General features: G+C 35.5%; 1 protein-coding gene across 1 annotated transcript in view; it reads right to left on the bottom strand.

The window, feature by feature from the left end:
• Positions 1 to 23,643, bottom strand: part of MSRB3 (methionine sulfoxide reductase B3) — a 157,514-nt gene that overhangs the window by 91,822 nt on the left and 42,049 nt on the right. Inside the window, 2 exon segments of the mRNA XM_082636925.1 lie at positions 12,920 to 12,997; positions 14,623 to 14,731. Of these exon segments, the coding sequence (XP_082493051.1) occupies positions 12,920 to 12,997; positions 14,623 to 14,731 (187 nt within the window).

The raw sequence follows: 23,643 nt of genomic DNA, 5'->3' as shown, positions 1-23,643 counted from the left end.
GAAACCTGGATGTGTCTGTGATAAATAAATGTTTTACAATTTATTTTGCAGGTTTTTTTCTTTTCTTAGTGTTACTTGAAGTAATAAATCCTTTGATTAATGGCTTCTTAGATTTGATAAAACATAGTATTTCCTTCTAATCGTATTTCACTATGAGTTTTCTTTTTTTAATTAAAGAATGTACTTTGAATTTTTATAAAATCTCTTCTGGGAATATACTAAAATGATCATATTTTTCCAAAGATGTTCCAGTACTGAATTATTTGTACACTCCTGAAATAAACCCTACTTTACCATGGCATATTACTTATTCAACACAGTGTTATGTTACTTTTTTTTTTAATTTTAGAATTTTATTTATTTATTTATATAGCAGCTTCTTATTAGTTATCCATTTTATACATATCAGTGTACATATGTCAATGTTATATTGCTTTTGCTAATACTTTATTTAAGATCCTTACATCTACTTTCATTAATCAGTTTTGTCTATAGTTTTCCTTCATTTGTAATGTCTTTGTCACATCTTGGTTTTAGAGGTATGTTACATTTGTCAAATAAGTTGGTAAACTTTCTTCTATTTTCTGTGATTGATACAGTTCGTAATAGCACAGGAATAATGATTTTTTTTCTGTAAAAGTCTAAGCCAGTTTGTGATAACTCTCAATTTCTTCTGGAGTTACTGATCAATTCAATTATAATTCTTCTTTAGTCAGATTTTGTATTTTATTTTTAGAAAATTATGCTGAGATTTTAAATTTGTGAGAATAGGGTTATACACAGTATTCTCTTACATTAAAATATTTTTTCCATATCTTTGGTTTTATCCCATTTTCATTTCTAGTTTTGAACCTATGTTCTTTTTTTCTCCCTTTCTTTCTTGATTAGACTTGATAGAAATGGTCCACTTTATTGGTCTTTTCTAAGATCAACATTTTGGATTTACTTAATTCTAATTTTTTATTTTTCAAGTTAATTTATCCAAGTGCTTTTAATATCTCTTTGCCTTTGATTTTCATCAGATTGCCTGTGATGTGCCTGGATGTGGTTTTGTTTGTATTCATCTGTTTCAGATTTGTAGCACTTTTTGAATCTATGACTTGAGTTTTTTCCTCAGTTTGGGAAAATTCTATTTTCAGATGTTGCTTCTTTCCTATTATCTTTTTCTTCTCTTCCTGTGATTCTAATATGTTAAACCTGAAACTGTGTATCTTGTATTATCTTTTCAATAACCTTACATTTTTTTGGCTCTCTTAGCTTCAGCCTGAATCTATTCTTCTGACCTGTTTTCTTTTCATTAATCCTGCATTCTTCTATGTCTAATATGCTATTAAATTCATCTCATGTGTTTATATTTCAGTTATTGCATTTTCAGCCCTAGAACTATTTTATTCTTTACAATAGATTCCTGTTCTGTGGTGAAATTCTCCATCTTGCCATCTATTTTCTTGAATATATTAATCACAGTTTTGGGGGGTTTTTAAAGTAAATTTATGTATTTATTTATTTTTGGCTGCGTTGAGTCTTTGTTGTTGCATGCGGGTTTTCTCTAGTTGTGGCGAGCGGGGGCTACTCTTCATTGCGGTGCACAGGCTTCTCACCGCAGTGGCTTCTCTTGTTGTGGAGCAGGGCTCTAGGCACGTGGGCTTCAGTAGTTGTGGCACTTGGGCTCAGCAGTTGTGGCTCCCAGGCTTGAGAGCGCAGGCTCAGTAGTTGCGGCGCACGTGCTTAGTTGCTCTGCAGCATGTGGGATCTTCCCAGACCAGGGCTTGAACCCATGTCCCCTGCATTGGCAGGCAGATTCTCAACCACTGCACCACCAGGGAAGCCCTCACGGTTATTTTTAAAGTCTGTGCCTGATGACTTAAATATCTGGATATCTGGGCCATCTATAGACCTGTTTCTTTTGTCAATTTATTTCCCTTGGTCCTTTACTTTGGTACTTTGGTCCTTTACTTTGGTAATTTTTAATGAATGCCAGACATTGTCTATGAAAAATTGGACTCTGAATGATGATGATGTAATCTTCTTCTACAGAGGGTTTATCCTATCCTCTGATAGGCAGCTGGAGTGGGGAGGGGAACAAGGGAAAGATAACCTTAATCTAATCAGGGACTGAGCTCACTTGGGGTTGGGTTGCAGTTTTTGATAAATTTGGTCTACCCTTGATTTGTCTCCATTATGTTGGTGTGCAAAGCTCAAGAGAGCCTACTGTTAAAATTTTGGGAACTTTGGGATCCAGTTGCTAAACACAGACATTATTAAAAACAAATTATGTAAACTTATAATTAAATAAGTTATATTAAAAACAAAGGTAATAAATACTCAAAATTCACCACATCTAAATTTTTAGCTAAATTTAACTGTTGTTATTTATATCTGCTGTATTTGAATTACAGAAATGCTATATAATGGTGTCACTACACACCTCTTCCCAATTCCATGTTAAGTAATGTCACAGTTGTATCTTGAAATAGCCTATGGTGGAAGTATTTGTACCATAGAAATCAGTCAACCCTACAAATCAGAGCTTGATTATTGTTTTGTAGACTGTCTAGATCAGTTGTGATTTTGGCCCCCCTCTACCCCCTCCCTGGGGTATTTGATAATACCTGGAAATATTTTGTTTGTCACAGTGGTGGGGGACAGGGCAGGGGAGAAGGAGCTATAGCTATCTAGTGGACAGAGGCTAGGGATGCTACTAAACATCCTACAATGTATAGGGCAGCCTCTTACAACCAAGTATTATGCAGCCCAAATGTCAATAGTGCTGAAGCTGAGAAATCCTAGTCTGCTGGCACTTCTGCTTCTGATCAACTGGAATCTTTACCTTTCTTCCCTTGCTTAGAATTGGCAAATGCCTTGAGGAAAAAGGAGGCCATTTTATCCCAGTTTATTTTGTTGTTCTTGCTGTAATTTTTCTAGCATTTTGAGTCACTATTTAGTTCAGTTATTTTTAATCTTTCTTATATTTAATAAACATGTTTGACTATGAACTTTTCTTCTGATACAGCTTTCGGTAGCTGACACTGTTTATTTTCACTTTTTTGCTCTTTTCAATGTTTCCTTGTAAAAGATCCCAGCCATAGACATTTCCATCTCTCCCTTAGTTGAAATCAGTGTATCTTTGCAGTTGCAAGCAATGCTATTGCTGAAATAAGCATCCACTAAAATTAAATTCCGTGGGTGGTCTATAGAAGTTACTTTGGAAAGTGGGGTAGGGGATAATAATTTAGAGACTCCATAACCAAGTATTTATTTATACTTCCACCATTCCAGTATCAACTTGAATCATTTAACTCTGAGGTTACTCTTGATTTACTGGAATTAAACCATTTATTTAACAAATAATTAAGTAGCCTGGATATGCAAAGGTTTATGCCCCTGCACGGGGTGCAGATGTGGGTTACAAAAATTCTGCCATGACGTATTCTCTCAAGAAGTTTCTAGCTTCTAATGTATTAAAACTATCAGTTACTCCTCTAAGTTCCATTATTTGGGGAATTTAGAATCCAGACTAAATTTTTAAAAAATTATTGGACAGAAACTAACTTAATTTTAGATTTGCGGCTGCTTATACTTTACCATGTAAATTTATTTAAAACTGCACAGTTTTCACAAACCTTACTTTATACTTATATCTTTATATCTTTTTAAACTATTTTTTAATTGAAGTAGGGTTCATTTACAATGTTGTGTTAGTTTCAGGTGTAAGGCAAAGTGATTCAGTTATACATACATACATATATATATATACATATATATATATATATATATATATATATATATATATACATATATATGTTCTTTTTCAGAGTCTTTTCCATTGTAGGTTATTAATACAAGATATTGACAATAATTTTTTAATGTGCTATATCGTAGGTCCTTGTTGTTTATCTATTTTATATATAGTAGTGTGTATATGTTAATCCCAAACTCCTAATTTATCTCCCCCCACCACTATCCCCTTTGGTTAAGCATGAGTTTGTTTTCTATGTCTCTGAATCTGTTTTGTAAATAAGTTCATTTGTATCATTTTTTTAGATTCCACATGTAAGTGATATCATATGATATTCGTCTTTGTCTGACTTATTTCACTTAATATAATAATCTCTAGGTCCATCCATGTTGCTGCAAATGGCATTATTTCATTCTTTTTTATGGCTGACTAATATTCCATTGTATATATGTGCCACATCTTCTTTATCCATTCATCTCTCAGTGGACATTTAGGTTGCTTTCATGTCTTGGCTATTGTAAATAGTATTGCTGTGAACATTTGGGTGCGTGTATCTTTTCTAATTATAGCTGTCCAGATATATGCCCAGGAGTGGGATAGCAGGACCATGCAGTATCTTTATTATTAGTTTTTTGAGGAACCTCCATACTGTTTTCCATAGTGGCTGCAGCAATTTACATTCCCACCAACAGTGTAGGAGGGTTCCCTTTTCTCCACACCCTCTCCAGCATTTATTGTTCGTAGATTTTGCGACTATGGCCATTCTGACAGGTGTGAGGTGATACCTCATGGAAGTTTTGATTTGCATTTCTCTAATAATTAATGATATTGAGCATCTTTTCATGTGCCTGTTGGCCATCTGTATGTCTTCTTTGGAGAAAAGTCTAGATCTTATGCTCATTTTTTTATTGGGTTGTTTGTTTTCTTTTTGTATTAAGCTGTATGAGCTGTTTGTTCTTTATATCTTTAATAGCATCTTTGTGTGATTATTTCATTTGGTACAGTAGTGCTATGAGCTAGAAAGGGTTGATGTTATTCTCACCATTTTACAGATGAGAAAAATGAGATGGAATGTTTAAGTAACTTGCTTATGGTTATACAGCAAGTCCATGCTGGAACTTTACAAAACTTTATTTCCACTTGGTACTCTGAATGGTTTCTGCACTTTTCTTTGATAATGTAATGTGTTAGGTCACTTATCCATGTATAAAACCCATTGAAGACATGTCTCTGAAAATTTATGCAATTCTTATTGAACTGATGACCATGTTTCAAAAAAAGTATTATTCATTTATAAGAAGAGCAGCTTTGTGAACTGCCTCAGAAGTACAGGATAAAACTTGTACATTATTTTTTATAAGCTGTCTTTAAATAATTTCAAAGTCTGTGAATTGGAATAACATGTTCATTGATTTTCTGTTGCATGTTTATACAAACAAGACAAATTTACATGAATTATAGTTAAAAAAATTTTGCCTATTTTGTTTCCCAATTTATCCTATCCATTCTAAGTCACTAAGAAAAATCTAAGTTATTTCTGTCTACATCTGAAAAATTAACTAAAGAACTAGGATTGTAGTTTAGGAAATACAAGGCAAGATTGTTCTTTCCCCACTTTTCTTCCCCCCAAACACACATATATATACACAAATACTCATATACCCAGTTTCAACTATCCAGGGATTTTACGTGTAGTTATTGCTTCAATTTTTCCATATGTGGGTATATAGTTTTTATTTAGAGAAATGCAGTTATAATTATCTTTGCATACTGTTAAACTTTGAATCATGCCTTACTATAGTTTTCCAGTTTCTCAAAATGGAGTTGTTCTTTCCTTTATTTTATGCTATATTTTTATACTGTTTATGTTTTTCTTTTCTTTCTTTTTTCTGATGGTTTAATGAGTCAGGCATTAACAATGTTTTTCGCTCCCTATCTTTGCCAGTAGCTCCAGGAAGTACTTTTCTTTCAATCTAGCTGTTGTCTCGCCCTGAGCTTTCAGATGAAATGAAGACAGAAAAGTACCTCCCTACGTTACAGATTCTTTTCCTATAAATCACTGTATGTGGGGACAAGACAGGAAGGTCAATGGAATGAGAGAAGTCAATTTTGTATACTCTTCAAAATAATATATGAGTTATTTAGATATAACAAAAGCTTAAGTCACTACTCAGAAATCTAGTTCATTTCATAATGGTTTCATTGTACTGGAAAGCTTACTTTTTTATGGATTTAAAATGAGGTGAAGGGCAATTCAGCTCTTTTAAATTCAAGTTAAATGTACTTTTTAAAGGTTAAGAAACATTTGCTAGAATTCTGAGCAATTTCCAGCTAGTGTTCCATAAAAAGAAAGCTTGAAGTTAAGTTCATGTTACTCTCCCTAGTAGAATTCCATAGTGACTGGAATGGTTTATGAGTAACTATCATATGGATAGGGAAAGGGTTGGAAAAATAGGATTTGAATAGAAAGTAAGGATGGAAAACTCCATCTCTCCCTCCCCCTTCTCCTCCCTCCCTGCTTTCACATCTGCCCACCTCCAACACACACACACACACACACACACACACACACACAACACTGTACCAGAAGGGGAAAAGCTTATGTTGAAACTCTCCTTTAGTGGTAAATGGAACAGTATATTTGAGTAAATTGTGTGTGGCATTGAACTGGAATTTCTTCAGTGAAAGGGCTTATGTTCTTAAAGAGCTGAAAAAGGGCTTAAATTTTCTAGTAGCCTGGAATAAAACTGCACAGGAGGCGCATGTGAAATGCAGCATGTGTTAATAGTTTTGCAGCAGAGTCCCATTTGAAATGTAGCAACACAGCTGGAGCAGTGACTCATCACACTAACATCTACTGTTAACAGTCAGACTCTCTCTAGTAAAGCCTGCACTTTCTCACATTATAAGGAGCTTCTTAGGCTGTTGTGATAGTATGATATGTTCCCCAAACTTGGTCAGGCCCACTTGAATTTAACATTGTTGAATACCTGCCATATACTAGGCATTTTTCTGCATTTAGTTCTTACACCTGTTTGGTTTTATTTTCCCCGTTTTATAGATGATGAATTTGAGGTCACACATCTGGGCTAATATTCAACTGGTTCCACCAGTTGCTTTTAGCCTGTGCTTGTTTTGATTGTTTGATAAAAATGAAGATACAAAGAAATTTCAAGGTAGAAGGAAAGACATTTAAGATAGCATATGTCAGGTGGCCTCAATTTTCTCAGAAAAGTAGGGAGAGAATTCCAAAAAAAAGTGGTAAAAATTTGGAACACAGCTACTTGAGAAAATGTAATGGGGGGTTAATAGTGAAAATAAAATGACATTCCAATTTTAATAACTAGAATCCAGCCCATGAATCCAGCTGCTGCCCTACTTTGCAGATGTTGCATGGCCTGATGGCTTCCTGAATACTGGCTACGTCTTCCTGTCAGGTTTCCAAGGGACTTCCCCAAGGATAACAACCAGCCTGAAGCTGAGTTCTTCTTAATGATCTACCATGATGGATCTACTTACTTTTGGTTCAGCCCTCCCTAGACTGGAATGGTCTTCAATTTTCAACTTAAATATTTACTATGACAAAGGCAAATTTTTTAAGGAATTGAGGTGTGTGTGTCTGTGTGTCTGTGTGTTCCATTTTTTCCAATTATGCTGAGTAAAATAACCAGATTCGAGTGACCAAAACAAAATATTAAAACTTCATTTTCTTATAATTATTTAACTTTATTCTTTCCTAAAAGTTTGAGTATTACCATTTTAAATCCATTTGTATACTGTCTGTATGTTCTTCACAAGACAATTATCCTCTCAGTTTCTTCATCTATAAAATGTGCTGTTGTGAAGATTAAAGGAGTTCATATATATAAAGCACTTAGAACCATGCCTGGCAAGAGGTAAGTGCTATGTAAGTATTAGCTCTTGATTACTATTATTATTATTACCATTATTATTATCATCTCCATCATTAGTGAACCTGTGTAAAATGAGCTATTAATTCAGTGCAAGGCCTTATTAGTAAATGTATAGAAAATAAAAACTATCCTATGTGGTTCTTGAAAGTCTTAAAATTATCAGGAGCTGATTACACATGGATAACATTGAGGTTTATCAGCTAACAAGGAAAAAAGTTCCCACTGAGGCTGTAAAAGCCCTAGTTCCTTCTCTTTTCAGCTCCAGAAATCTATCTTGTGAACTGTTACAGCTTAATTCCCATTTTCATCATGCTTTTTTCTTATTCAAAGTCTCTCCACAACCTGTCTCACAAAGTTCAGACATGCATCTGATCAACAAACAAATATTTAGTGATTATTACATGCCAGGGACTAGAGGTATATATACGACTAAGGCATGGCCTTGCAATTGTGGAGTTTACTTGCTAGTGGACAAACAGGCACATAAACAGATAATTACAGAACAAAGCAGAAAATGCAATGATGGAAGTGCATACAAGGTGCTATGGGAACAGAGATGAAGGACACTAGAGTTCAACCCGGAAGTTTCAGATAGGGCTTCCTGGAGGAAAGGATGCCAAGGCTTAAAGAATTTCAAGCAGAAACTTAAGTGTCTTCTCTGGGATCCCAGGGCTTCCTTATTTGGTCCTTTTTAACCCTCCAGCCATTTCTCCATTCCTCCCAACATACCTTACCTCCCCACTCCTATTGGACCAGTCTCATAATTATGTCCTTGAAAAATCCAGTTTTGATCCTATCTCTAATTCCTCATCTCATATGGCATTCTCTATCAGATATTCTCTGCCTGGTGAAGTGTGTTCTCATCTCCTCCATGAAAACAGGCCCTACTTTGATGCAGTCATATACCTTCCTATTACTTATGAAAGCATATCAGTCATATTCAGATGGACATTAATGTTATTTTTCCACACTTTGTAATTGTTTATTGTGTTTTTCTTATCACTCCAACAAAACTATAAGTACCTTAAGGAAAAAAATAGTTCATAAGTTTATTTTGTTTCACAACACCTGGCAAAGTGTCAGCCAAAGCAAAGTACAAGATGTCAAAAATACTTACTGAATTAAATTGTTTCACCAATGCCTTTTCTGATTTTTCTGATGTTCGACAAATTCATTTTATGGAAGTTTAGAAGTTCAAATAACCAGAGGAGAGAACATTCTTACTTCTGTCAGTTAATTTACTAACTGAAAGTCAGTAGTATTATATGAGAAATAAGCTAGCTTGGTAGAATTTGTGAATGTGAAGAAAATGTGAACCATGGAATAAATTACACATTTGGTTTATAAAGCAGCCTGTGAATAAGGTTCTTGTACTTGGTAAGCAGTAAAAAAGCAGTATATTGTTGAGAGGGAGTGTATTTAGGGTAGAGTACAAGTTTGAATGGTCTTTTTTGTAAGGAAGTATTATATATACATATATATATCAGTCAAGTAAATGATGAGAATTATACATATATGTGAATGCTGCACGCTTGCACACACACACACACACACACACACACAGAGTGTCAATAAGATAACAGAAATGGCAGTTGGGAAAACAACCTTTTCATAGCGCTAATGATGGGCATTTTTAAACTCAGTACTTCCTTCTTATTTCTTTTTATTTCTTACCTGTTTCCCTCCCACTGTTATTTCTCACATTGTTCCTCTGTGTAGTCTTCCGCCTCACTCCCTCCTCTCTAACAAACAAACACTCCACAAACTTTCTCATTCACACTCACACACACACACACCTCAATTGTTTCCTACATTTTGTGTTCAAAGTACGAAACCAGCTATCTCCAGAAGGTGTCTGATAGCGCTGCCATTAATACACTAGACTACTGAGTGGTTTTCAAACTTTTGCTCACGAACCCCTAAAAGAATTCTGAAAAAAAAACCAGAGAGACTCTGTGCCAGTTACCAATTTATTTATTGCCTCTCACCTCTAAATCCATCTTCCTTGCCTGCTATGCTAAAATGGATCTGGGACCTTTAAATATTTTTTTCCTTGTCAGCTAACATGATATTAAACCTTGTCAGTAGAGGGCACAGGAGAAGGACTGCAGGAGAAAGAGGTTCTTCCTTCCTGGTTTCAGTATCCTTTCTCAACAGGCTCCTGCAGAGCCCATGGCTTTTCTAGCATCTGGCTCATGCAGTGCATGCAGATTCTCTATTTGCAGGCCCTTGCAACGTGGGCGGCTTCCCCAGCACCCAACTCCTTAGCATACGCAGCCTCTCCAGCCCCCAGCCCTTTTCACTGCTTCTCAGGTGACAGGCTCCTGTGGCTTCTCTGGAGCGAGGTGCAGCCTTCAGGGCACAGGAGTGAGCAGCACCTGGTGGCCAGCAGCCTCCCCTGGCACTTCCCTCAGGTAGTTTTGTAGCGGAGCACTCCCAGGGAGACACCTCCCAGCAAAGAGCTCTCCCCAGCACCCCAGAGGGGAGGTTTCTAGCAAATTCCAGAAGGCAGATTTTCAGAAGTTACAACATCATGGCCCCAGTGACTCCTGTGCCATCAGCCCCAGAAAGGCTGGGCAGGGGGCGGGTTGCAGGGAAAGCTTTTCCTTGGGCTCTGTCTCAGCCCTAGGGGCCATGATAGCTTCCTATATTTGCTATCTTTGTATTCTTTAGAATTTCTATTTACGTCTTACTAGCCAATCCCTCATCACCATAATCCTCTGTCACACATAGTAATTCTCTACATTAAACTTTCCTGTTCAAATTACTGTGTGGCTTCTGTATCCATATTGGGTGCTGACTGATACACACTTCCTCATACATTTTAAAGTGACAGCTAAAATTTCTTATCAAAAATTTAAATAATTGAAAAAAGATAAATTACCTGGTGTTCTGTATATAGACATGCTTAAAATATATTTCTGTCAAAATCTTAGAGTGACATATCTAGATCAGTTAATGAACGGGAGAAGTCCACCATATAACCTAATTTGCAAAGGCAGTCCTCACTGTCCTATCAAGTATATCAGACTTATTTCCTGTATACACACACACACACACACACACACATACACACAAAGACTTTCATTTAAAATTTTTGAATAAATATGTTGATACATGTTTTCATGACACACATCTCACTTAAGACTGGTAGAAAATGGATAGATGGACAACAGATCGGAGAGACAGATAAGCAGACAGCCGGCAGGCAGACTGAGCCTTTCCAAGATGAAATACTGTTTCAATACTTTTTTACCAGTTCAATATTTCTCAGTTTTTTGTTGTTGGTTTTTTTTTTGGCCTTGCTTTCATGGGTCTCTCCTTCAGAAGTAATGCCTTACTGAACTGTCCTTTTGCTTGATGCCTTGAAGATTTTATCCTGTGACAACAAGTCATAGTAATATTTGGGATGGGTGGAAGGTATGATATCTTTTGTGAACTGGGAGAAGGGCGACTATGACAGAAGAGATTGGAAGGAAGAGGTGGCCGACTACAGACTCTCTCAGACACAGACAGCAGTTTCAGGAAAGTGTATTGTATAGCGGTTGAGGACCAGAAAATTGCTTCCCTCAAAACTGTCCATGCCCTGTGGCCCCATGTCCTGTGGCCACCCAGGGTACAAGTTCTCCAGTATGAAGAAAGCAGCACCAGGACAAAGAATACTGTATTCTACAATTAAGGCCAAAGCAGGGATATTGTTCCCCCTAGAAATGACAAGAAACCAAGTATGGAGAAGCACACTTTTTTTTTTTTTAATATAGGATAAAAATATTAAACTATATGCCTTAAAAACTTAGAAAACAAAAGCTTTCCTTACAAGAATGCTGAAGTTTCTTTTAGAGTCAATATCACATCAAATATGAAATCCTGAACCCCACCAGCACCTATGTTTGGATAAGGGTCTTGCTTTTACTATTTGTGACTCAAGATGTCACATGGGTTAAATCCTTCATTTACAGTGGTTCTGTTTCTTATTTAAAACAGTAAGTTTTCCTTAGATCCACTACTTTACTGAATCAAATAATAGGGAAGGAAATGAAGAATCTTAAACAAAAAGCAAAGGAGATGTGGCCAATTTTTACCATTTGGGATATTAACAAGTTTAACATGGCTCAGCAGCTATCTTAAGTGTTATATCAACTATTATGACACAAACTAAAGGTGTTGAAATATAAAGACGTGTGTTTTCTGAGAGGAAATGGGTGACAATTTGAAGGGCTGGTTTTTTTAACAGAAAGAATAAATACGTAAGAATTCAGAACAGATTCTCAACCAACACTAATGTGCAATAAGGTTTATGCAAGTTAAGAAAGGTTTTAAACTTAAAAAAATTTTTTTTCAAGGAAACTACTGTTTCCTGTTATTTCTGGGAAATCTGTAAATGCTAGTGTTTTCAAAAGGAAACATTTGTGGAGAGATGTTAAGTATGTTTTACTTGCTACACATATCAGATTCTTGTTTGTTCATTTCCCCTAAGAAGTCTGTAATTCTGTTTTAAGTAAATGACATTTACTCTCAATTAAGGTTTCTTTCTTTTTATTCCCCCAAATCAGCATCCCTATGGGAAGTACAGGGCTTCTAGGATTTTCTCCACCTACATAAATAAATTTTTAGTAAAGAGCTTTCTTTCTTGAATAAGATCCATAATCTCCAGAATACACTGTCTGAATTAACTATTCTGTTGAAAAAGTCTATGTACTGGCCTGTTTTATAGTAAACTATTGGGATCTTTAAAATAAAGATTCTGGATTAATGCAAAACTCAGAGTATGTAATTTACTTATATATGTATAAATATCTATTATATTTCCCATTTTATTTTCAATACAGCTATTGCCCTTCATTGCAGAAGTATGAATAATCAACTTGGTGGACACTATTCAATCTGAAAGATGCACATAGAGAACTTCCATCATGGTCAAATAAATAAATTTAGGGCCATCACTTGATGCCAGAAAAATCAATAAATACATAGACATTTCTACATTCACGAAAATCTCTTTTATAGCTCTGCTAAGCACCGTGGTTACTAAGATGAACAAGTTAACGTTAGGTATTTTCAAGATCCAAATAATGAGAAATCAGCCAGTCTACCAAACTGGTAGTTTACCATGAAAGTCAATAATTACTTTTGTTTTGTGGGGGGGAAAATAGAAAAATTAGAAATAAGAAAATTTAGTAATGGAAAAATTCTAGTGTGAACAGACAATACCAAGTTTGTTGCCATCTGTGATTTGTCCATATCCATAGGTTTTTAACATACTTACTTGAACAATGGAGTTCCACAAACAACACATTTATATATTCCAGGATCTTTGTGATGTGTATATTCTCCTTCGAAGGCACTGATACACAATAAACAGAGCATAAAAAAATTTAATTAAACAAGTTAGCATTATTTCTTATAGAACTTATTTACTTAAAATACATTTCTCTAAGAAAACTTTCAAGGGCTTTTTGTCCTAAAATGAGAACAGACCAAATGTATGGAAATCTGAACATTACTAATACATTTCAAATCTGTATAATAAAATGTGCATATAACAACTCCAAACTAGTGCGGGTTAAATTTTTTTAAAAATCAGGCCATCTAGTTATGTAATGCTTAGGAAACTTTTTTCCTATTTAAAAAAAAAAAAGAAGCCTGTAGTTCGGATTCACAGAAAAAAAACATTATTACATAAGATTTCTGCTACTCTACAGTGTCCAAGAGTATATACCACAAAATGCAGAAGGGTCCAACACTTCCAGTGGAAGGAGTCTTATTTTTTGGTTTGAAAAGGAATATTGCAGCTTTAAGGGAATATTTTTCTAAGTTAACAATCTTAAAGGCTAGGAGGTCATTCAGCTAATACAAATCAGCTGTGCTAGCCCAACAAAAAGTCTGTGCTCTGCAGCTTGTTTTTATTATCCTTTCACCCTCTTTATGAGGTCCAATTTTTTTATAAACAGAATTTTTAAGAATGACCTAATCTCTAGTTGTTTGTGTGCATTAAATCATTTTGCTAGTCATGTACACAACAGGACGGGTAGACGACTTGGACCAAGACCGAAGTCCATCGCTAACTCGTCGTGCGGTAAAGGTGTACATTGTCAGAGATTCAGCATTTGGTAAATTCAGTAAACAGTATATACTGTGACAGGAAGACAGTGCTGCAGATTAACAAAGACCCCACGTGTGGTAAAGAGCTCTTTCAGTTCATGAATGAAAACAAGAAGTTACATCATTAATAAATTTGGATCAGAGGTAAGGTACAGCCTTATGCCAAGCTCCATGGTATAAATTAGACAACAAAATGGTTGGACTTTGGCAAGTTACCTTTGAGCTGGAATCAGCTGAGAGAGACTTTATTCACTAAAAACAGTCTTGGAAGGGAACAAACTCTTTTTTCAGGACTTAGGGCAAACTTCCAAGGACCAAAGCCATGTGAGGGCAGTTATTGAAAATTTTTGACATTCCAACCACAAATGAGCCAATAAATACTTTCTCCACATGTGCTTCAAAAAGAAATTGGAGTGGGGTAGAAAGGAACTAAATTATGCTACCTTCTTTTTGCAGCCAAAACGTCTATACTTACAATGGCCACCTTCAAATTTTCAGTATCCTGGCAAAGTGCCATGTCCCTCATGGTTTTGCTTACTCTGATGTCTTCCCAAAAAATGTACCTAAATCGCTATTACTTCCACACATTTTGTAGTAAACTAGAAACAGGCCCTTAACAAAAGCCTTGTGACTTTACAAAAGATAGAGTGTTCATTAAATGGGGGAAAGAATAAATAAAACTTAGTCTTAACCTAAGCAATACCATTTTCAACCTTTTCAAGGATACTAATTTGTGGACTTTAGCAAATAAGTATAGAATCCTTTAAATTAAGTGGCAAGGAAGAGGATTCAAAGGTGGGACGGGGGGATAAGGAGGATGAAGAAAACTAGCTCTTGCTTAATGGCGTTTTCGTAAGCTCGCCTTACCTTTCGGTCCCTTTCTCCTGAGTGACATGGTACTGCTGGGGTGTTAGCCGCTTCCTCAGTTCCTGCTGGGAAAAGACCACCTTACAGCTCTTTTTATCCCTACATGACCCTGGAAAGAGAGAGGATGTGGGAGAAGGAGGACTTTTAGCTTGAATCCTAAATAACTGCTTTGGCTGGCCATCACAGCACAGCTTCTACAGTCACTAGTCAATGACCAGGCCAGACCCTAACACACTAGACAAACTTACCTGAACTGCAGCTGGCTATTTCTCTCAGTTTAAAAAGAATGGTACTCAAGATTCAGGTGATTCCACTGGAGCACTGACAATGTGCTATAGCCAAAGCTGCTGGTATGAGACAGTAAAAACCCACTGAACATTCACAAGGAGGGAATACATCCTTTACGTCTCCCAGTACCTTGAATTTCTTTTTTTTTAATGAATTCAAAAAGCATAACTCTATTTTTAAGCATTTATGCTGTATATATAAGAGGATGGGCATATTATATTAAACAATAACTCTCCATTCGTTTAGTAGAATAGCCTGAAACTTTCCTCATTCAATTTCCAACCTGGGTGATTTAATACTATCCTATTTGTTTATTGAACCCTAAAGATGTATCTTTCCACAGCTAGGAATTCTCTGTGATTCTGTCAGAGGCTTCACTAGGTTCTGAAGAGTCCTTAAAAACAAATATCTCTTGCAAGACTGTATCTTACCATGCTTAAACGGGAAGCAAGAAACTTTTAATAGACTACAGGAGAAGGCATTTACACTAATGCAGATTCAAGAAGTTCCAAAGAAAGAGTGAGAAAAATAGGGAGGGAGGAAAGACAAAGAAAAGCAAAAGTGAATGTGATTTTATTTAGAGACCTACATTTTTCTTTTTATAAACTATACTTAGAAAGACTTCACTGGCTAAATATATTTGAATGGTAAAATAATTTTAATTAGATTCTAATAACAATGTTAGCTTTTTCTTGTGTGTGTGTGTGTGTGTGTGTGTGTGTACGCGGGCCTCTCATTGCTGTGGCCTCTCCCATTGCGGAGCACAGGCTCTGGACGCGCAGGCCCAGCGGCCATGGCTCACGGCCCCGGCCGCTCCGCGTCATCTGGGATCTTCCCGGACCGGGGCACGAACCCACGTCCCCCACATCGGCAGGCGGACTCTCAACCACTGCGCCACCAGGGAAGCCCACAATGTTAGCTTTTATTTCAACTTATACAGACCGCAATAAAATGTCCAGACAATACCCGCTTATATGGGGTATTTTGTCTTACCTGAACAAATGACTGAAAAGAAATACAGTCGGCCCTCTGTATCCACAGTTTCCACATCTGTGGATTCAACCAAACACGATGGAAAATATTCCCCCCCAAAATTCCAGAAAGTTCCAAAAAGCAAACCTTGAATTTGCCATGCTAAGGCAACTATTTACATAGCATTTACATTGTGTTAGGTATTATAAGTAATCTAGAGATGATTTAAAGTATAAGGGAGGATGTGCATAGGTTATATGTAAATACTACACCATTTTATATAAGGGCCCTGAGCATCCTCAGATTTTGGTATCTGCAGGGGGTCAGGAACCAATCCCCCATGAGTACCAAGGGATGATCAATAACTCCAGACACGGCAACCCTTACTCACTGCAGTAAAATTGCTTTTCTTTGCTTTTCCATCACAGTGCAAAAGAGGCACACAGATGTCACCACATGCAAAAATTTCCTACCATGTTATGAAATTACTGAAAGAAAGCTTGCTTAGTTCCCCAAATATTAAACTCAATTTGTTTTGAAATATAAAAGAAATATGATTTAGGAATAGAAATGCTTTCTACTTCTTTTACTTTTAAGGCACCTAATGTCATAGTATATGAGATCACTGAAATTAAAACAGGAGAAACTTAACTAACCACTGACTCTGATTGTGGGATTGAAGAAGGATATCAGCTTCCAGAATCAGGGCCACCAAGATAGAGTGGTTGATTCTCTATGAGAAAATATGGAGGCAGCAAAAGAGCAAACCAGAGCCGAACAGCAAAACACACCTTTGAGTAGGCCTGTGGGTTGTCAAATAGCGCCTCTTCTGACCTTCCACAAAGAATGTTGGCCCTGCTCTGGCCTGAAAAGATCCACAGGAACAGCTGGCAAATCACACTAATGGCATGTTGGTCTCTCATCTCACTGAACCCCATATTACACTAGGCTTTATGCAAATACCTACTACTTACACTTTTAATATTTTCTAAGAGATAGAAATGTTTCCCTGAGAAATGTTTGTCCTGTCAGAACAAGCCTCTCCACAACTTGAATGCAGAACTGGCTGTGATAGGTGAGTCTCTGCTCAACTTGCTATAGACGTCTTAAAAAGTAACTTTTTGTTTTTATTGCTTTATATGTTGAAAGGGTTGTATCTTTGTGGATTTTATCCCCCAAAATTCATTAATTGCAAATCTAACATGACAAAATAACTTGGTTAAAATTATTCTTTCCAATGGCATAGATAATTAAAATCTATACAATTAGAATTAAACAATTCTGTCTAAAATATTTTTGTTAATATATGTTCATTCATACAAAAAGGCCGATTGTGTTCCCAAAGTTGAGAGAACTAAGCTACCCATCTGTATGTCATTTAGTACAAGAGAAGCAACTGCAGGTTTAAATTACATGGTATTGGATTGCAATTTCCTAACATTGGATGCTTTTCTGCTTTTTTACCTTGAGTCATTTACTAAGGAGTGTTCATAAAAAGTAGCTTAAAGCACAGATGCTTGCAAATCGTTTAGGCAAAGATGTTTCTCTCTTTTTCATTCTCCCTCTCTCAAAAATCTCTCTTTTCTGAAGAAAAAGAATAAAACTGTTGGTCAGTATTGACGAACCATGTCAAGGATTTGTACAAGGAAAAAAGGTAAAATTGAAAACATCTGATTGAAGTAAATAAGACAAACATAAAAGCTTCACTGGTGAATGAAGGGTATTGAAAAAACTTTATTTCATAGATTAGAAATTACTTTTGATCTAAACATTCTTAAAAACAGATTGTTTTCTACTATGAACCATCTCATTAGCTGTGTTACAGAGACCTCGTTTTAATGGCAAGCTTTGAAAGAGTGCTGCTGTACTCTTTTGTTAGTCTCCGTCTTATTTGTAAGGGGGATAAAGATTTCATTCCAGCTTTCTTTGTTTGTCTTTCAAGAACCACTAAAGCAGTATTCACACAAATTTTGTAGGAATGTGCCCTATGTCATAGCCTACAAATTATTTGGTTTTGGTGCACTTAAAGGTCATCTTCCAAATTAGCAAAATTTTCCTACATCCTGGCTTTTCAACCTTAAATATAAATATTGTTTCCTAACTGTAAGTGAGGTTTGTTCTTTAAGAAATGCTAGTGTTTATTTAAAGTTGTCAAACTTTGTACATTTTTATTCTTTGGTCATACTATGTTCTCAAAATAATTAGGCTTTTAAAGTGTACCTAATAGCAAAAGGAAGTATATGTGGACTAGAAACAACCGTTGTGATTTAATGCTAAACAATGAAAAGTTAGTCAGATTTTAATAAATTTCTTGCCACATAGTTTAATAATAATAAACTTCCTGGACAATTGAAAGCTGTACTATTACATTAGCTCTCCTAGCATCATAACCCAAAACTGGCATATATAAACACAGAGAGGCTTCACTGTTGTCTCTAATTTCCCTTTTCCCTATCAGACTCACTTTTGTAAAGTCATGTGGTGCCACTGTTAATTTCAAAGAAATCATTTCATTTTGAAATTCTAGAATAATTCATTGGATGGTTTCCCTTTACTATCTTCACTTAGGTACTGTAATTTTCTTATTACACAGGGTAATTTAACATTAGTATTATATGACATCTGTTCAATGACCCCTAAATTGGCTTAGAAGTATGTTAGGGAAAGATTTTTTCCTTTATTTAAATGGTTAATAGAGTACTTCGAAGCCACAAGTGAGCATATGTGTATACACACGCAACACAAAGCATATTTGAGAGGGTAATATTGCCACTTTGGTATCTAATCATAACACCATTCCTTACAGAGTAACTTTGGTATATATCAGACCCACCTTGAACCCTATCCAAGGGCATTTATTTGCTAAAATATGCCCAAAGTCTCTTTTTATATCAAAGCTTGTTCCATATTGTTGCCTCAAAGCCAGTATCGTCTTGAATTAGAGTTCACTTTCTGCCTTGCCTGCTTCCTAGTCACGTGACCTTAGACAAATAGGTCTCTCTATGTGCTACCACCCTCAGAGGTCTGCTATAAGGATCATAGCAATTAGCCCTTAACAAACACTGTCTAAACAAATGCAGTATTATATCATCATTTTGATTACAGTGAATTCTGAAGTTAAAACTGTATTTTAAAAGGTAACCAGATCAGGTATTTCAGTGTGCTGCAATATTTTATTGGTAACTATTTTTCCATAATAATTCCCTTAGAACAGTATTTTCCTCACAAGTTATCTTTTAAAATAATTAAAATGAGAATTGAAAGAAGAGAACAAAATTAAAACTTGAGTGCCTACTATGTGCCAGGCACATTTCTAGGCACTTTCACATAACTACATTTAATCCTCTCAATACTTCTAGAAGGTAGATATCACACCCATTTTACAGATACAGAAACTGAGGCTCAGCGAGGTTGTAACATACCTTACTAAGGACAAACAGCAAATAGGTAATACTGACTCAAATCCCAGGCTATCTGACTGCAATGCCCATGGAAAAATTATGCTACAAATTTCTTCTTTCTTCTTAAATTATGCAATAACTTTCAGCTTGAAAACTATCACTAACAACTTAAGATAATAAGAGAGAAAAGTAATAATCACCACAGTACATCCAGAAAAGTAAAAAGATTTGTCTATTATCCAATGTCTGTTTTCTCTGTGTTCATTCCTTCAGCATAGGGTCAGTGACAAGGTTCAAACGGGATTCTCACAAAGTCTATAAAACGTTGAAAGGCTTTTTAAAGTCCTGTTTAGAAGTAAATCAAATCTGTTAACTAAATCTTAGAGCACTTTTAAGTCATAAATCTTATATTTCAGTGCGAAAAATCAAAACAAAACAAAATCCAAAGATCCCATAACTTTAATTTTGGTCCTAGGATCAGAAAAAATGAAACTATTAAATATCTTCCCAAAATAATAAGTGAATAAGAGATAAGACTATCTTGTTTTGCTTTGAATTAACTAGGTTAAAACAGTAAAGTTCATGTTGAAATATCTTGCTACTATATTTAAAAATGGTGTATTTTAATTTTCACTATAAATTTTGATTTTTAGTTGGTTATTAGTCTGTCATACTGGGAAATTAAAGAAACTTTTATCCCAGATGTAGTAGTGTTAGGAATTTCTAAATAAGTGGGCATTTATAAAAGCCAAATCTAGTTCATTTTTATAATAGAATATAAAATTATATGCCACGAACCATTTTTCTCTTGTGTTTTGTTTGTTTTGCACTCTAGTAATTTAATAAAGGCTTTAAGAAAAAAATGCAAAGCACAAGAAAGAAAAGCTCCATGCTTGTAGAAGCATGCTCAATTTTTCTGATTTTTTCTCTCAATGTAGACCTATACAGGAAAAACATTCCTGAGATTAACATACATCTAAGACGCCATGCCATTCTGGCTTCAGTCCTCTGGTTTCCATGAAACTAGGGCTGCAGGACTTTCTTTGAGGACCACTGATCTGACATTTTTCTTACTGGTTTTTTAAGTCATCAAAAATGTTGAGTGTTTACAGAGTGCCAGGCACTGTGCTAAGTAAAATACTCATTCATTCATTCAATAATTACTTACTGAGCACCTACTATATGCTGGCATTATTCTAAGTACTTAAGATATATCTGTGAACAAAATAAAGATCCTACTTTCATGGAGCTCCCATTCCAGCAGGGGTAGGGGAAGACAGATAAAACACAGTGAAAATAAGTAAGAAAACTATATAGCCTCTTAGAAGGTGATAAGTATACAGGATGGAAAAAAAGCAAAACTGAGCAGGGCAAAGAAGATTGCGAGTGCTAGAAGTAAGGGCTGTAACCTTAAATAGAGTGGTCAAGGTAAGACTCACGGAGGTGACTTTTGAGCACCGCCCTGCCTTAAGGAGGAGAGGAAGTTGACTATGCTGCTATCGGAAAGGAGAGCTTTCTGAACACTCAGTGGAAATGGCCAATGCAAGAGATGAATACACTGAAAAGTTCATACTCCAGTGGTAGAGATGGAGACAAGTAATTGCAACGCAAGTACTAAAACCTGAATATGAATGGAGTAGGTAAACAACAAAAAAAGAATATGCTTTTACATCTGGAAATTTACAATTGCACATCTTAGTACAGACATTGTCTGACATTACCTTCCTTTCTTCCAAGTGAAATCCTTTAAGTCAAGTGTTATACTCAAAATAGCTCTCAGAGAGTATTTGGCTGAACCTTGAACACAGAATTAGACATGTGGTCTCTGCTAATTTGCTCTATGTATTTAATGTCATCCCTTTCAGACTATAGATCATCATTCCCAACCTGGAGCCATGTGTAAGATACTCAACAGACATTCTTTGGTGATGAATTTTTGATAGGCCTAGAGAGCAAAATCCTTTGGCCAAACAATGTTTTTACCCTTCGGAGACAGCTCAATAGCTCTCCGCTTCAGGTGGTAGCAGGGAACATCCATAACTAAAGAAAGTATAAAATTAGTACCTCAACTTAGTTTCCCTTTTTTAAAAACATTCTTGATTTTTACATTTAGGTTCAGTTTAATTTCATCTGTCCTCTAAGTCCTAAATATAACACAAAGGAAAACAAAAAACAAAAACTCTAGGTCTTAGGAATCAGAAAGCAGACAATTGTTTCTTTTTAAGGTAAGGATTTGTTTTCCTTTCTATATGGGAGAAAAATCATATCTTTATTTCTCATAGTAATAATCACATTTAATGCCTTCTTGCTGTTTTTCTATTACTTCATATAAGACAGTTCTACAGAGCAGTTTCAGTTATATTCTACTGATGCATGCACAGAGTTCTAATTAACATTAATGGACGTATAAGCATGCCACGGCAACACACCATTTTAAACTTCTTGAATTAAACAAGACCATATGTTTTAGTGGTGCATAGTTGAATGATAAAATTGACCTTCTGGTTTCCATACTGAAGGTTTGAATAGATAAACTAAGAAAATATTTTCAAGGAAGTTTTCCTTCCAAGTCTACATATCCTGATAAATTCACCCCTACTCTGATCTTCCATCTGAATATCCTTAGTACTAGTGTATTTACCCTGCAGGGTACTATTTACATGAGCTAATATAATATATTGCAATTATTCTCAAATGTCGTCAGTTGTTTCTGCTTTATTTTCCCAGATTATAAATTCTTTGAAGACATAAACTGTTGAGCCTAATATTAATTCATACCTTCTACAACTATTTATTAAACATCTACAGTGAATTAAGAACTGTGATGTGTACTGGAAAGTTAAAAATGAATAAGTCAAGGTTTCTGCCTTAGGGGAGCACATACTGTAGCAGAAAAGATAAGAAAAACAATCAATACAATGTGCAGTCTTATAGTAAAAATATATGCAAAGTTTTGTGTAAAGAGAGTTAACAAAGAAGACATTAACACTCTTAAACTTTGCCCACCTACATTGACTAGGTCCAATTATAATTGGGATATGGAAAACTCACATTATTTGCAGAAACAGCATCTACAGGGTCACAGGGTCAGAGAAGATTCAAATAGGGATGAGAACTCCATCCAGACAAGCTGACAGATGTAGTGTGATCTAATATGTACAATGTCAAGGTGGTAATCAAAGAGTCTTTCATGTAAGTGGGATTAGCTAATTTAACAAAGCAAAATAGCCAAGATAAAGTGTAGATTCTGATTTGGAAGAGGGAAAATTGGGCAGCTGAGAAATAAGGCAGTTTTAAAATTAAAGGGGAAATATGCCAATGTTTTCTCACAGTAAGTCAATGGGAGTAAATGTATTTGCCAGAGTATCTAAAGTCTGTTAATATGATTTTTAATTCTAGCTTTTGATATTAAGTAATCTGTAAGGCTGCATGATTTTCTTGAGAGGTGACAACAGAGAGTTTTACCACTACATTCATCCAATGATACACTCATCTGAATGAACTCTGTAAGATAGAAACCACATTTTACATTTCTTTTACTTGTGGGTTACAAATTTTTAATTGTTGAATACATGCGTGATAGTCATTTTATCAGCATTCTCTAAGGGTAGCAAATAAAACTAAAGAGTACTCATCAGTACTTCAAAATGTAATGCAAATACAAGAGCAATGACTTTTGTATTAATGTGGACCATAAAGACTAGAGTTTAGGGAAATATTTAAAACATGTCTTGATCCAAAAAGCATTTTCTTACTTGCAAAGCATATGAGTAAAAAGAGAAGTTTTAAAGGCACTGCCATCATCAAGTGACAACAGTGGAAGAGAAAGTCTATCTGATTGCATGTGAAATGTCTGACGAAGTTAGAGTTCGCTGTTTTTAATTTTTTTTCCAGTATGGGTCTTCACTAGAACATCATAGCCAGTACAGAAGAAAAAAATTTTTAAACAGACAGGCTCATTTCCATTCTACGTTTCACATGCAATCAAAGACTTGCAAAAAATAGTTCTCTCTCCCATCCTCCCTCACCGCCTTGGGAGCACAGACTGAGGAGATGAGAGGTAACCACCCACAAAAAGGAAGGAAAGGAGCCCCCTCTTAGATTACCATGCAGAATTTTATTTCCATGTAACATCAAGTATGCTTTGTTAGAAAGAAAATAAAACTTATGTTGTCTAAGAGCTCAGCTTTGTAAATGTCTAAAATTACATTATCACCCAAATCCAATTTAAAATCTAAATTAACTAAGCTCGATGGGCAGAAAATGTCTGCAATTGCCACTCAGTGGACAGCTAAATCTGAGTCTAGCTATACATTCCAGAAAATCTAAGAGATTCTGGAGAAAAAAAAATTCAAAAAAT

Source organism: Mesoplodon mirus (genome assembly GCF_964341445.2).
Source record: "Mesoplodon mirus genome assembly, chromosome: 11".
NCBI classification, from domain to species: domain Eukaryota; kingdom Metazoa; phylum Chordata; class Mammalia; order Artiodactyla; family Ziphiidae; genus Mesoplodon; species Mesoplodon mirus.
This window is presented reverse-complemented; position numbering and strand designations above follow the sequence as displayed.